Source organism: Dermochelys coriacea, chromosome 3, assembly GCF_009764565.3.
Source record: "Dermochelys coriacea isolate rDerCor1 chromosome 3, rDerCor1.pri.v4, whole genome shotgun sequence".
Lineage (NCBI taxonomy): Eukaryota > Metazoa > Chordata > Testudines > Dermochelyidae > Dermochelys > Dermochelys coriacea.
This window is the reverse complement of record NC_050070.1, coordinates 163314462-163330857: the sequence shown is the minus strand read 5'-3', so window position 1 is coordinate 163330857 and position 16396 is coordinate 163314462. Positions and strand designations below refer to the sequence as shown.

At 41.0% G+C, this 16396-nt stretch overlaps 1 protein-coding gene across 2 annotated transcripts in view; it reads left to right on the top strand.

Annotated features, from left to right (window-relative positions):
• Window positions 1-16396, top strand: part of MTARC2 (mitochondrial amidoxime reducing component 2) — a 41271-nt gene that overhangs the window by 10032 nt on the left and 14843 nt on the right. Inside the window, exons 5-7 of one of the 2 annotated variants that reach the window (XM_038395317.1) lie at window positions 1767-1828; window positions 1907-1978; window positions 4610-5989. In XM_038395317.1, the coding sequence (XP_038251245.1) occupies window positions 1767-1828; window positions 1907-1978; window positions 4610-4736 (261 nt within the window). In that variant the 3' untranslated portion in view covers window positions 4737-5989. Of the gene's footprint in view, window positions 1-1766; window positions 1829-1906; window positions 1979-4609; window positions 5990-16396 lie in introns of those variants that run through there. The other variant, XR_006280236.1, reaches the window with a different exon arrangement.

Sequence of the window (16396 nt, the reverse complement as noted above, 5' to 3'; positions counted from 1 at the left end):
AAAAGCGGCTTCGCGTGACTCTCTTCTGAAGGCACCGTCTCCCCTTCTCCCGCCCAGTTCCCATTGGTGGTTCCCAGCCAATAAGAGTGCAGAGCCAGTGCTCGGGGCGGGGGCAGTGTGTGGAGCCCCATGGCCCCCCTGCCTAGAAGCCAGACCCGCTGCTGGCTACATCCAGAGCGCAGCGCAGTGTCGAAACAGATAGGCACTAGCCTGCCTTAGCTGGGCAGCACCGCCGACAGGACTTTTAACGTCCCGGTTGGTGGTGCTGACCAGAGCGACCCAGTGCCTACATGCCATGACCCAGTAATGGGTCGCAACCCAAAGTTTGAAAAACCCTAAAGTACTTTAATTGCTGAGTCTTGGATGAGTTCTTCAGAACCCTATGTCCTTGGGATATAGAGTCCAAAGAACATCTAAAGCCTTGGCTGTACTTGGGATTAACTCTGATTCAGCCATCAATAGCCAGTGACTGGTGTGGCTGCAATGGTGTAAATCCCAAATACATATAAGGAAAGCAGCTATCTTGGGGTTTGCCCTGGCACATCTGGCCACCAGTAGCTGACTCCCAGGTACAAATAGAGCCTTAGAAATTATACTATAAATGCTTGCAAAGTTTAAAGGGAGATAATAGGTTTGTGGATATTAATTTATATTTATGTGACCTAGTGAAGGATAAAATGAATGTATTGAAAATGTGAGGCTGGGACTTCATGCTTGCCTTTAGGCCTCAAATGGGAATTGTTATGTACAGTATAAGATGTCTAATGATAGAGAAAAAAAATTTGGGAATTTGTTTGTGTGATATTTTATCACATTTTGCTTATAAATAAAAGCTCATTCTGATGGTCCGATAATAGCGTAACTGCTGCATGTTTATTGGTTCTCTAACTTTCAACATTTAATTAGTGTAGATTAAACTGTGGGTTTACATGGTGGAGCGGTGCAGATTTTACATGTTTGAGTTCACTCTGGAGAGTTGCTCTTTGTTCCTGAGGCCCTAAAATTCCCATTGCAGGAGTGTGCCTTTGTCTCCCAAGTAGGATTGCATTAGGAATCTTCTGGGCTGATAAGTGAAGACTGTCTTCGCTTGTTTTCATTGATAACGTTTTGTGGAACTGTAGTTAACTTAAAATTTTTTAGATTTAAATGTAGTGTTAATTATCAATTGTGAAATTGGAACACAAACACTTATGACTAGAAAATACACTCTGCAGAAGGCTTTTTTGGTTCTCCCTTTTTGTATTAACCTGCATTTTATGTTTGGTAAATTATGGATTTTTAGTAAAAACCATGTATGGTTTAAGACCAGCACATTTTAAATGACCACATTGTCACCTTTTAGTGGAGTTTCAGAGTAGCAGCCGTGTCAGTCTGTATTCGCAAAAAGAAAAGGAGTACTTGTGGCACCTTAGAGACTAACAAATTTGTTAGTCTCTAAGGTGCCACAAGTACTCCTTTTCTTTTAGTGGAGTGTATCTGAAGCAATTTGGTAATGCATGCAGTTGACCCTGTAACTTTTGCAAAACTGATCAGTCTGCTTTGAGTAGATGATTAATATACTGATGTTGACAAATGCAATGATAACATGTTTTATTAAAAATGATAGCATATCTATTATAGCTCTTATTATGAGGATGCAAGAAAGCATGATGCTGTAAAATGATGGCTCATCTTATAGTAATGGTCGTGCTCAAAGCCAAGTTCTGGGAAATATTTAAATGCAAATATTATGAAAGTATATTATTATATGTTTACATTTCCCTTAGGATTCCTGGAATAAGATACAAATTGGTAATGTGCAGATGAAAGGGACAATGGCTTGCCCCAGGTAAGGGTTTAAGAATATACTTGAAGGACAAATAAATATTGTGTAGCTGCTGTTGCCTAACATTGTCTATAATTACAGGTGTATTTTAACAACTATTGATCCGGAAACTGGGATCATTGACAGAAAGGAGCCATTGGAAACACTGAAAAGGTAGCAAAAATAATAGTGTCTCATCTTGTATTCAGCAGTTATTTTAAAAAGAAGGCATTTGAAATGTGTGTTACATGTACTCATACAATCTTTTAAATCGCAAACTTTGCGTTCAGTCCTTGCCTGTGCACTATATTGAAAAGAGGACTAATTAAAACTCTCCTTCTCCCACTTCCTATATATAGGACTCCTTGATGTACTTTTCAATATAGTGCGCCTGTATTGTCTAGGCAAAGACTGGACCCAAAGTATACAATCTTTTAAATTGCATAATTTAACTGTCTAGTTGTAGCTGGTAATCATTATCTATTTGTAGGACAGATATAAAACTATAGAGTGTGTGTGTTAGAGACAAAGAGTATTATTGGTAATGCAAGTAGCATCACCTTCCTTAAGGTTGCCTCACGCTTCCCATTTGAAGAATCCTTTTTCAGTTACTTACATCTTTGCCAAACTTTAACTACTTGGGCTGAAGTTTTGCAAGATGGGTGTCTGCCTTAGGCAGGCTTTGTTTTTGTTGTTTGGGAGAGGGTGGGATTAGATTTTTAGCCAGAGATTTAGCCATTTCTGAGAATGAGGCTAGGGAAAAACGTTTTTCCCATATTTAACCCCCCCTCCCCCAAACTTTGGTGATCTTTTCTTTGTAAAGCTCTAGTGCCCCCATGCTTTGGATGAAGGTTTTCAAATGTAGTGGTGGGGCTTTATTTCAGGAATGTGCCTCTTGCTATCCTTGTGAAATCCTCCCATATGAGGCCAAGTTATAAGCCTTTCAAAACTTGCAGTTTGTACATACTCAATACAGACTTCATAGAATTTTACCAGATACATTCCCTGAAGATTCTGTCTGCACTAGTCATTCTCCGGCCTGAGGCTGAGCTGGACTTCTCCTGCAATTCAAGCTTTGGGCTGCTGTGGGCTGGGCCTAGGTCCAGGTCTGGGCACCTGAACTGAGAGCAGGGAGACTCTCTCTCTCCTGTGCTCTAAATGAATCCCTGCTGGGCTGGGGCATAGTGGAGGAGGAAACTGCCTGATTCAGATTTGAATGCAGAATGGACAAGAGCTGGACTTATGGGAAGTGGGGGTAGAAATTGGGACTGGAGACTGGTGGGGCAGGAAAGGAGGGGGACTGGTAGTTGGCAGGGAAGGGAATTGAGACTGATTGGGCAAGGAGATGGGGAGGGGGGAATGGACAGACTGCAGTTGGCTTGCAAGGAGACTACAGCTGGGAGCCGAGGAGGGAAGACTGGGAGCTAGTGGATGGGAGAGGGAGGAAACTAAGATGGGATGAGGAGTTAGTAGATTCTGGAACTGGCTGTGCAAGAATACTGGGACTGAGAAGTAGTGGGATGGGGGGAGGAAGAAATAATAGTGATCATGTAATTAAAGACTGTCGTGATGCATACCCAAATTAAGATAGCACAGGCAACCTTTATTCTGGCATTTTCTGACTATTGAGTGCTTGACTTTATTAAGGTTGCAGTGTATATAGTCTACATAATAGATTACAGGAATGTCACGCTGAACCCTAGAATATCTGTTGAGTCAGTGTGAAGTGATGGAAACAGTTAAAAACATGGCTGAGAGCTCTCTTTGTTTAGAATATCATCAGGTTCAATCATCACCGGAAGTGCTGTCTGTTACTGGCCAGTTTTTAAATTCTGAGCCATTTTGACTTTATGAAATATACCCATGCGGTGTACAGCTATAGTTAAGCATCCATCTATGCCATGCCAAGAGTCCCTAGACCATTGTGATACCACAGGTAACTCAACCAGTCATCACCCTTAGTCTACATGTAATTTGCATGCAACAATTTCATTGGCTCTTTGAGAGAGACTGCACACAGATGGTGACAGGTTTCAGTGGTAGCCATGTTAGTCTGTATCGGCAAAAAAACCAAGGAGTGATTGTGACACCTTGGAGACTAACAAATTTATTTGGGCATAAGCTTTTGTGGGCTAGAACCCACTTCATCATGAAGTAAAAGATACAGGAGCAGGTATAAATACATGAAAGGATATATATCTACCAATGTGGTATATGCCATCATGTGCCAGCAATGCCCTTCTGCCATGTACATTGGCCAAACCAGACAGTCTCTACGCAAAAGAATATATGGACACAAATCATACATCAGGAATCATAACATTCAAAAAACCAGTAGGAGAACACTTCAATCTCTCTGGTCACTCAATAACAGACCTCAAAGTGGCAATTCTTCAACAAAAAAACTTCAAAAACAGACTCCAACGTGAAGCTGCAGAATTGGAATCAATTTGCAAACTAGATACCATCAGATTAGGCCTGAATAAAGACTGGGAGTCGTTGGGTTATTACAAAACTTAATTTCCCTAATACTAATTTCTCCCTACTGTTACTCACTTGCTTCTTGTCAACCGTCTGTCTCTTACCACTTCAAAATTTATTTCTCCTCCCTTGGTATTAGGGCATAATGTCTGTGGATTCTATTTGTGTCTTAAACACATACACAGAATCTGGGTACTTATATAAGTTTATTATTCTGTTGTGTTTCCTCCAACTTAAAACAAAGACTCCACCCCCCCTTTTTCTCTACTTCTTGAAGCTGTGTTTTTCCTTAAGTGATTAATAATGACCATTTTCTCTGTGCAGTTACCGTTTGTGCGATCCTTCTGAGCGACATCTCTACAAATCCCACCCTTGGTTTGGATGGTATTATGGAATTGATAAAACTGGAACGCTTCAGGTTGGAGACCCTGTGTACAAAATAGTCCGTTGATGGAAGATGCATTTTGAGTGGAAAATAATTGTTCATTTTTATATGCAAATGTTTTTTTTTCTGTGAGCACAGAGCCTGAAATAACTCTTTGATGTTATTGTGAGATAAAAAAAATTTATGCCCCATTCTTTGGGACTGTGTAAAAGTACACTGTCCTTGATTGTCCACAGATCCTGTGAGGTGCCAAAGTCTTCTCAGATCAGTCAGTGCACTAATGTGCCTTGAGCCCCTAAATCTAAAACTAAATCTTTAGTTTTCCATTAGAATGTAAAAGGCAAGGTGTCAAACACTTAGATCAGATTATAAAGTGATTTTTCAGTCTTACACATGCACACTTGTATTATTGCTATCTGTGGAATGAGGCAAGAGGGTGAAACAAGTTGGATAATGATAGCTGAATGTTCCCTTCAAGGTTTGCATATGTTTTAAATTCCTATTTAAGTTGTAATGTCTTAAGAGAACTACCTTTGGAACGTTTTGATCTCTTGTTACTTTGTTATGGATTGGCAGATAGAGCAAGAAATTCTGAACCAGCAAAAGAGTGGGTTGTGACAAGGCATGAAGTAGGGTAGACTGTTCTTGAGCTTAGATTCTCTACTTTCTATTGTGAACATTGAAGTACCATTCTGTTTGAACATTCTTGAATAACAACCTAGTAAAGAGAAGAAGTAGGCCTGTTATTGACAGTACTGTTTGTTAATTAGTTAACAGTACTGGGGAAGCACTTACCATGCTTGTTGCAAGTAATGCATGCCTGCCTGCCTGCTTGCCTGCCTACCTGTCTCATATTGGTGTTGCCGAGGATTGACTGATGTTTGTAAAGTGCTATATAAATGCTAAGTGTTGTTGTGGCAACATGTATCCCAGTATTGGCTCCTGAAGAAATGTAACCTTGTCCGTGCACAATGTGGTGAATGGTGGCAGGCAGTGGAAGAACAAGTGTCCCCATGGGCAGAATTTGGTGCTCATGTTCCTGAGCATAAAGAAGTTGAACAAAGTTTAAATCCATTAAAATTACAGTAATTAAAAGTGGGCTGTGGGGGATCTGGGGTAGATAAGGTTAGATGAATATTTTTTAATACAAATGTTCAACTTTTTTAACTGATGGAAATGTAATTATTTGATTGAAGCAGCTAGGGGAACGAGATTATATAAACATTGCTAATCAGACAATTCAACGATGGTTTTCTAAAATTATGTAAAACTGTAAACCGGATTTTAACTCTAGAAATAAATATAAATCAAAATATAAACTGCTACAGAGTCCTAACTACTCTTTAATATGATGTACAATTTGAGGAACTTGTTCTCTTGGGTTTTGCCATTTGATGTTACATCTTACCTAAGTTGGTGTTTAGTTATTTCTCTGCTGCTTCATATACCTTTTGGTTTTGGAAAAGGCCCTTCCCCCTGGTGCCCTATTGTTAAAGCCCTAAAGTTAAAGCCTTTGCGTAAGAAGCAGATGCCAAGCTCAGTATCCAAGTGCTCTTGCATTGCTGTGGAGAAAGGCTTCAGTGCAGAAAAATATTCAGATTTCTGATGTGGGGAGAGAATCATCAGCAGCCTGGATCTGTGTGGATATTGGCAAAGAATCATCCTTGAACCTGAAGCCGGCATGTTGATGCAGAACAATCCTTCCAGTACAGGACACATCAGAGCCGAGATACCTTCTTGTTTATCTTGTGCTACATAGCTAAGAACAAAGACTCAAAGTAGACTAGATCCTGGCCCTGCTGTGGTCCGTTTACAATAGCCTAGTAGCACAAGGGGACAGAATGCTGGGTTGGGTGAATCTTTGGTTAGGTTGAGCCAGCTTTATGCTCCCTGCTTCCCTTGTGATCCTTGGTGTGCATGAGGCATTAAATGTGTGGCTGGAACACTGTTGCACCCTTGACATCTTTGGCTGTGTCATAAATATAAAGGGAAGGGTAACCACCTTTCTGTATACAGAACTATAAAATCCCTCCTGGCCAGAGGCAAAACCCTTTCACCTGTAAAGGGTTAAGAAGCTAGGATAACCTTGCTGGCACCTGACCAAAATGACCAATGAGGAGACAAGATGCTTTCAAGGCTGGAGCGGGGGGAGGGGGAACAAAGGGTCTGTCTGTCTGTGATGCTTTTGCCGGGAACAGATCAGGAATGCTCTTCATAACTCCTTAAATTAGTAAGTAATCTAGCTAGAAATGCGTTAATTTCCCTTTGTTTAATGGCTGTTAAAATAGCAGTGCTGGAAGGAATGTATATTCCTGTTTTTGTATCTTTTTGTAACTTAAGGTTTTGCCTAGAGGGATTCTCCGTGTTTTGAATCTGATTACTCTGTAAGGTATTTATCATCCTGATTTTACAGAGGTGATTCTTTTACTTTTTCTTTAATTAAAGTCCTTCTTTTAAGAACCTGATTGCTTTTTCATTTTTCTTAAGATCCAAGGGTTTGGGTCTGTGTTCACCTATGCAAATTGGTCAGGATTTTTATCAAGCTTTCCCCAGGAAATGGGGTGTAGGGCTTGGGGGGGATATTTTGGGGGAAGACATCTCCAAGTGGGTTCTTTCCTTGTTTAACATGCTTGGTGGTGGCAGCATGGGGTTCAAGGACAAGGCAAAGTTTGTACCTTGGGGAAATTTTTAACATAAGCTGTTAAAAATAAGCTTAGGGGGTCTTTCATGCAGGTCCCCACATCTGTACCCTAGAGTTCAGAGTGGGGAAAGAACCTTGACAGGCTGGTATAACAGTTCCCTGAGGGCTTTTATTAGCCAAAGCAAGTTAGAGCAGCCATTAAGATCCCTCGCATGCATAAAGCATGTACTTAACTTTGCAGGACTGGCCCCTGTTTAAATCATTAATTCTATTTCTTCTTATCTGGCAGCAGTTTGCCAAAGAGAACTCTCAAACAGATTATGTAACTGTGCTATCAGCATTTACCTCTGAACTTTGTCACAGTAGCTTATTCCAGCTAGAAGGGATGTAATATCTGCTGAAAATTTTAACACTAGTGTTCTCAGGTGACAATGGATGTGGTAGCTAATGTGATAACCTTTATTGTACCAACAAATAAATCCGAGGTGGTCAGCTTCTCCCTTCTTCACATTGAAGCAATTCCTGTAGAAAAAATGAAGACACTAGAAAATGCCCACAGCCTGTCAGGAGTTAATCACTGATTCCCTCCCACCCTCATAGAGGTGGTGGTGGTGGTGGCGGGGAGGAGAACGTTGAGGAGAGCAGAGAGGGATGAGAGGAGAGTTTATTGTCTGGAGCATGGGGTTTTTCTTGATAGAGGCTGAATATGCAGATTTAACTTGAGGGATGAGATTTGGGATGAGATTTATCTTGGATGTTGGGGAAGCACAGGAACAGAATATCTCTGGGTGGGGCTGAGAGGCAGAATTGGCCTGGCTCTGGGAGTTGGGGAAGGGGAGGGGTTAAGGTACGGGGAGAAGGGGGACTATGGGACCCCGGACCTACCACCATCCCCATCCTCCAGGTCCAGTTGCCATGAGTGGATCCAGGAGGCCCCAGAGGGTGCTGCTTCCTCAATCCTGGACCACCTGGCTTGCTGCTGCCACTATGCTGGCCCTGGCCCTCCTTCTCTTGGCTGGGGTCTGATGCTGGGCCAGGAGGTAGGTGGCTCCCAATGGCAGCAGGTGTCTGGCCTCTTCATCTACCCCATGAAGTCCTGCTTGGGGGGGACTGTGCAGAGGGTGGAGGTGACTGAGCTGAGTTGCACAGTAGGAAGCTGAGCTGCAGATTGGGGAGATGCGGGAGTTACTCCTGGGGATCCCAGCCAGTGAGTCCTGGGGAGATGCTCTATGCTGCTGGTGAGGTTTCCCATTGGCCCAAGCCTGCTGGTCCAATATAAATTGTCTTGCTGTGGGGCAGCCCCCTTCCATGAAATGCTCTGTTGCTGCAGGTTGTACCTTGACCCTGGGTTAATATAGTGGTGAGTCCTGGGTGAGTATCATTACTATTTATTGGACACTGCCCTGGCCTGCTCTGTGTCCGGCAGAGCACAGACAGTGAACAGAAAATAGGGGAGCAGAGAGTGGCTATCGCTTTCATAGCTCAAGGACTCACCTGTTTTTACCCTAGGTGCATAAATCCCTATGGCAACTACAGAAACTGCCTACAGCAACAAGTAATCTTAGGGAAGTACATTGTAGATTGGAAATGGGTTGGACCAGCACTAAGTGACTAGCAAGTGCAGATCATAGCTCGGGTACATATGCTTGAGTACCATAAACAACTGTGGGTTTATAAAATATATATTAAACTAAACACTAAAAAGAGTAGAAATTGGGGTATGGAGAGCTTATTGCAGGATCAGTGCCACAATTAGCAGTGACAATTGTATACAGTCATATCTTGTATCTGAGTTGTATAGAATTCTTGTGTGCTGTAGTGGAAGCTGTAAAGGGGGGGGGAACCCCAGAGTATGCACCAGCTATGGTTGTCTCCAGGTTTAACTTCAAGAACCCTTGTAATATAGAGGTAGAGAGAAATTGGCAGACTAAATACATATTTATCATTGCCTTTTCTTTTCTATATGTGCGTCATGTTAAACCTGTGTTAACAAAACCGTTCTTAACAGTCTGAAGCAAACATCTAGTAATTGGTCTCCATTTCTTGTACTTATAAAGATTTTTTTCTACAAATTCTTCAATTATCCATAGAGCCTCCCACTGTATTCAACACCTAAATGTTGAATGCTTCCCAAAAAAACAAAACCAAAATGTTTGTGGGTTGGTATTTATTTTTGGAAGATCTTTTGTGTTGATTTTATGTAGAAAACTAAATGGGGTAAACTCAATTTTTGTTTTGTTTGCACATTGCCTTTGCTTAACCTGCCTCTTTGACAGAATAGACTCTGTCTTTACATACACAATATGGCTAATTTCTAGTTAGCTGTGTGTTACTTCTAGTTGAGCTGAATTGTAATACAGTTATGGAATCATAGAAATATAGGGTTAGAAGGGACCTTGAGAGGTCATCTACTCCAGCCCTCTGTGCTGAGGCTGGACCAAGTTTACCTAGACCATGCCTGATACGTGTTTGTCTAACATATTTTTAAAAACCTCCAATGATGAGAATTCCATAACCTCCCAAGGTAACCTAGTCTAGGGCTTAACGATCTTTTATATTTAGAAAAGTTTCATAGTATCTAACCTAAATCTCCCTTGCTGCAGATTAAGTCCATTATTTCTTGTCCTACCTTAGTGGACGAGAAGAACAATTGATCGCTGTCCTTTGTATAAAAGCCCCTAACATACTGGAAGACTGTTCTCAGGTCCCCCCTCAGTCTTCTTTTCTCAGGACTAACCTGCCCAGTTTTTTTTGTTAATCTTTCCTTATAGGTCAGGTTTCTAAACCCTTTTCTCATTTTTGTTGCTGTCCTCTGGGCTGTCTCCAGTTTGTCCACATCTTTCTTAAGGTGTGGCACTTAGGATTGGACACAGTACTTGGCAGAGGCCTCACCAGTGCCAGATAGAATGGGACAATTACCTTACTTATCTTACATATGACACTCCTGTTAATAAACCCCAGTGTGATATCTGCCTGTTTAGTAACTGCATCACATTGTTGACTCGTATTCAATAAGTGATCCACTACAGCCCCTACAGCTTTTGCAGCAGCACTACTGCCTAGCCAGTTATTCCCCATTTTGTAGTTGTGCATTTGATTTTTCCTTCCTAAGCATGGTACTTGGCACTTGCCTTTACTGAATTTCACTTTGTTGATGTCAGATGAGTTCTCCAGTTTATCAAGGTCGTTTTGAATTCTTATCCTGTCCTTTGAAGTGCTTGCAACCCCGCCTAGTTTGGTGTCATTTGCAAATTTTATAAGCATACACTCCATTCCATTCTCCAAGTCATTAATGAAAATATTTAATAGTCCTGAATCCAGGACCCCACTCGCTATGTCCCTCCCACTTTGACAGCAAACTGTTAATAACTACTCTTTAAATATGGTCTTTCGAACAGTTGTGTAACCTTCTAGTAGTTTCATTTAGATCACATTTCCCTAGTTTGCTTATGAGAATGTCATATGGGACTGTATCAAAAGCCTTACTAAAATCAAGATATATAATGTCTACTGCTTCCCCTTCCCCCATAAACTAGGTCAGTAACCCTGTCAGAGAAGGAAATTAGGTCTGGAAACTGGACAATTAAACTCAGATTCCCCAGCAGTAGTGTTAAGTCCTTAGGCTCTAAAGGACTTGGCTCCAGTCAGATGTCAGTACTGATGGGGTCTTGACTGAGATGGCAAGGGAAAAGGTCTGCCTCCACTAGATTGGAAACAACCCAATACTCAGTACCTAACACTGTGGTGCTGCAGAAAACCAAGTGGCCAGTCAGCTCCAGGTGCTCCTTGGAGTGAACAAAACCACTGACAAACCCATCTACTCAGACTACCACCTTGGTGCCAATGGCTCTACTAGTGCCCCTTAAATTTAGATAAGTCAGAGACCTGAACGTGGGGGCGGGTCCAAATTCTCATCTGCTGGGCACCAAACCCCTATCAGTACCGAGACCCACCCAGTCCCTGGACTCTCACTTATCTCCAGTACCAACAGAGTCGCCACCATTTTCTAGTGGTGCTCTATCGACAGCAGATAATGGGGATTTCTTTTCAGTCCTCCCAAATCGCCATCCACGGCTCTCCTATTCACTCTTAGGAACCTGCTTCTGGAACCCTAGGGGAGACGGAAGACAGCTGAGAGAGACATCCTGAAGCCCTGTCCCAGTGGCATGGATGCCCTTGTATACCTCCTCCCATCCCATATGGTTCCCCTCAATGACTATATTGGGACCCCAGCTGCGTACCACCAACAATCCTCTAGAGCCTCTCACCTCGCTTGCCCACATGATAACGGGTAGTGCGTGGGAGTCACCTGAAGTGGAGCACCCATACAGACACTACTAGATGAAGGAGGACGGTTACTCACTCTGTGCACTAACCAGAGTTCTTTGAGACTGTCCCTATGGGTGCTCCACTATCTGCCCACTGCCCTCCTGCCCCTTTGCTTCAGCATTTCCTTTATGGGTCTTTGCCGTGGAGAAGGAACTGAGGGATCTATGCAACTCCCCTCACCCAGCTTCATCCAGAATTTACTGATGGCTGCTGAAAATTCAGCCTGTTGTTTTTTCAAGACCTAACTTGGTTTTCTGTAGCAATATTTGGAAATACTGGTTATAGTTAAATAAACATTATATAAACAAATGTATAAACTGCTCATATGGATATGCCTATTTCAGGATTTCCTATAAGAGCAAATGCCGTCTGATTTGTGTTGTCATTATTCGAACATGCAGCTGGAAAGACATTAAGTACCGTACAGTGTGGGAAACTGCTGGTGCCAGATAGAAAAGTTAAGAATTCTTTTGCTCTGTTTAAAATATCAGTTGCATTTAATAATCTTTTAGCAACTCAAAGCACTGATGGCAGTAACGAATATTTTGCTAAACGTGTTACATCCGTGGATTGCAGAGGAGATTATTGTCTCTGTGTCCCGAGATAGTCTAAATGTAGCAACATGTCTAAGAAATTGTATTTACAAACTCTGGCTGTAATTCCATTGCTATAAGAAATACTCTTGGGAACTAGTTTTTAAACTAATACAAGACAGATGGAAATTTTATTATAAGCAAACAAAGACTGCAATTACCATTGAAAACTCTGGAATTATGGGGAGTTTTTGCATTTCTGGTACAAAGTGTATGTAATTTTTTAGGCTAAACCAACACAAAAACCTAAGTTATAAGAAACATTTCAGCTATAAAAAGCTGTTAGCTATAAAAACAGCCACATTAGGAAACTGTATAAGTAATTTTAAATGGTTTTGTTGAACAAAACAGTGATTAACTTGAGTGCCCTCTTAAGGGTCATAATCACACATATAGGAGCTCTTAACGCATAGCTAGCTTTAATAGTCTCCTTCAGCTTGACTATTGCTACCACCTCTTCAAAATTGTTACAGTACACGAACACATCTTTATTTACAATGGCACATTAACCTAGCATTTTAATACAGTTTCCTCTAACTTAAAAAATAAGATTTCTCATTCAGCCTACCCCAGACCTTTCTCTTTGTTATAAAATCTCTATTGACTGGCAATGGGGCAGGGATGGGAGAGAATACCTATTCACTGAGAAGAGCCCCTACATATAGTTTGTAACTATTTATTTTAACACCTCTTTGCTAAAAATTTGTTTAGCTTGAAAATTCCCTCACTTTTGAAGTATTGACCTTTGTCTAACTTTTCTTTGACCTGCCTGTAGTCAAAAATAGTTTGTTCCCACTCTGTAACATTTTCTATATCATTAAATAGCCTTGAGGATTTGTGTGCCATATATATTTGAAGAAAACAGACTATAATTAAGAAAAGTTATTAGCTAGTGTTGTGGATAGTATGAGCCCAGTCCTGCTCACACTGGTATCACTGGGACTTTTTGCCACTGTTCACTGGAGAGTGACTCATCTGTTCTTTATTGACTAGCTGCATCTTAGAAAGAAGGATCCCTATATTCAGCTAACATTGGGGTGACCAGATAGCAACTGTGAAAAAACAGGTCGGGGATAGGAGGGCTAATAGGTACCTATAAAAGAAAAAGTCCCCCAAAATGGGACTGTCCCTTTAAAAATGGAATATCTGGTCACCTTAGCTAACATCCTTCTCCAGCTTAAGTGATAGAGGTCTGGGTTTTATTTTATTTATTTATTTGGACCAATAGGACCATGGTTCCAATAATGGATTTATAGCAGTTGATATGTGGTTTATTAAGAAGAAGTAGCAACCGTTCATAAATAAACTGGAGTCCCATCTAAAACAAATCCTATGCATTTTGATTAAACTGAATGTGTACTTTTTGTCATTCAATCTGAAGTGGCACCGTTCTTGATACTTTTGGCGAAGTGTGTGATATTTTGACCCTGAATCTCCCCAACATAATCACATTACAAATTTGATCTATGGGTAGATTATTTTTTAAATAATCCCTTCTTTCCAAATTTAGTTCAGTTGTTTATCTAATAAAGACCTTGTCTTTCCATTACTCTCTTATTCTGGTCAGCCATAATTTCATGATATTTTTTTAAACCAGAGAACATTTAAGAAAGTACTATTATTGGAAAATGAGATGGAATTCCTTATCAATGGGGCCAATATGTGGGAGTGAGGGTGCAAATGGTGACACAATATTCTCGTTCCTTAGCAGTCTGGTCTACTTTTCAAAGTGAAAGGAAATGCTAGGAGCTAGTAAAAATTACTCTTTTTACATTTCCTACCAAAGGGTTCCCTTCTCGTGTGGGACATGTACACAGGTCTATTTTCCCGACAAAGTGACAAGCAGAAAATGTAAGTGACTTGCATATATACGAGTTTGTGACAGAAGACTTCTTCTCCCTGAGGCGGTAAATCCATGTGTTATCCACCAAACTACAGAGCCTCTTACAAAAATTGCTTCTACTCTCTGTACTTAATCTGATTTTATCGTTGGCTAACTGAATAAACCTACCAACCTCAGTAAAGTGCTCACAGATCCACAGATGAGAGCACAGCATAAGTGGAAAGCATTAGACAATCTGTTGTCCAGTCCATGCCACGATTTAAATATATATATTCACTTTCCTATGCAAAAGAAATAGGAATGATGGAGAGAAACCAACCAATCCTCAAAACATTCTATATCTTGAGAATTTAAAAATAAATAATTTTTATACCAGTAAGCTTGCTAAATAACAGTGTTCTTAGCTAACATCTCATTTACAAAACCAAACACTTAAAAGCAAGCAAAAAATAGATAGGGATAGCCCTTATTTTTTATCTACATACTAAACAATATCACTTTTATCAGGAATATTGACATACATATATTTCATCATAACTGTAACTCTAATCTTAAATAAATAGTATAGTATTAGTGTAATCTCAAAATATAAACCTAGTACCAAACTCTGATTAATAAAAGACAAAGAAAACAAGTTTGTATGTGTGTATACACACACACACATATATATATATGACACAAATTCACTGGTGGTTTTGCATTGTCTTCAAGGGGAGTAGGATTAGATTACTTGATTTCAGTGGGCATTGATTTAAGAGGAGGTAGATCTGAATGAACGTGTAAAAAGATGCAACAATTATGCGCCTTCTGGTGTCTGTTTAAATTATCCTAAGGTACAAAAAGGAGCTCCATCACATACTTGTGCTGTGATTCACTTGATTAAATTAATCTGTGTAGCTTTGGGAGAAGTATTTATTTTATAAATAAAAGCCAGTATTCTCTTTGGAAATAGTCAGGCAATTGTTTTCAGTCAGGTCGTTGTGAGCCCCAGTTCTGAAGTCTTTACTCAGGCATACCTCCCCTTAAATTCAATAGAAAGAATGCTGGGTTAGATTAAGGCACAGGATTGGGAGGTCAGAAACATGGCTTCTATTCTTGGCTTTGCCATAGATTCCCTGTGTGGCCTTTGGCAAGTCACTTCATCTCTGTTACTCAGTTTCCTCATCGCTAAAAAATGGGGACAGTAATGCTGCCCTACCTCACTGCAATATTGAGACTAAATTAATTAACATTTGTAAGGTGTTTTGAGATCCTCTGATGGGAGGTGCTACACAGGTGGAATTTATTTATTAATGCGAGTTTGCCTGCATCAAGACTTAGGGCTAGGCCTGTAATTCATCTTTAAATCTTGAGCAGGAAATTGGTGTGGAGGGAACAGGCAACATTTGTGTCTTCTCTTGTGAGCGGGTACACAGGCACAGAGCCACCCTTGAACAGACAAAAAGAGCAAAAATGAAGGACACAGGTATCCCACTCCCCCACTGACTGATGTAGCAATGATGACCTAACCCCTGGTGCAGCTGCAGCTGTGTTGACGGAAGAATGCTTCCGTTGACCTAGCTATCATTGCTCTGGCAGGTGATGTGCCTACATTGACAGAAATAACTCTTCAGTCAGTATAGGCTGCGTCTACTCTATGGGACAATGGCAGCATAGCTGTGGTGGTATAGCCCTTACAGTGTAGACACAGCCTTAGAGAGAAGTCTGCAACACCTCCTCCCCTCCTTAAAACCTTCACAGCCTGTCTATTCCAAGAGGTGCAGAATACACTGACTTCAGTGGGGATTGGGGATGGCTGGTACTTCTCACAATCAAGTCTTGGTCATCTGTAAAACTACACACAATCAGGCTATGGTCACAGATTGAGGCCCTTTCTTCTAAATCTAATGACCTGGTATCCTCAAAATATGTGCTCAGGGAAGGAAAGCCTGAAGTGAGAAAGAAACACACACACACAACACTATTATAAAAGCTCAGAGACTGAAAAAAATGTATGGAAAAATAAGAGTTCTGAAAAGAGGGCAGGCAGGCTTAATCCTTAATGCTTGCAGACATAGGTGCTGGAACTAGGGGTGCTGCTGCACCCTGCTTGAAATGGTTTCCATCGTATACAGGGTTTATAGCTCAGTTCAATGGCTCCCAGCACTCGAATTGTTCCAGAACCTTGCTTGCAATGCCATTCAACAGGTGTGCTGAGTTCAGAACCATTTACACATGGCTGTTTGCTTTAGCCGTTGAATTACAGTGAAATCTCTGCGAGTGAAACTTTTCCCTGTCTCATGCATGCACCCTTTGCAGGGAGGACTGGCTGACAAATGAA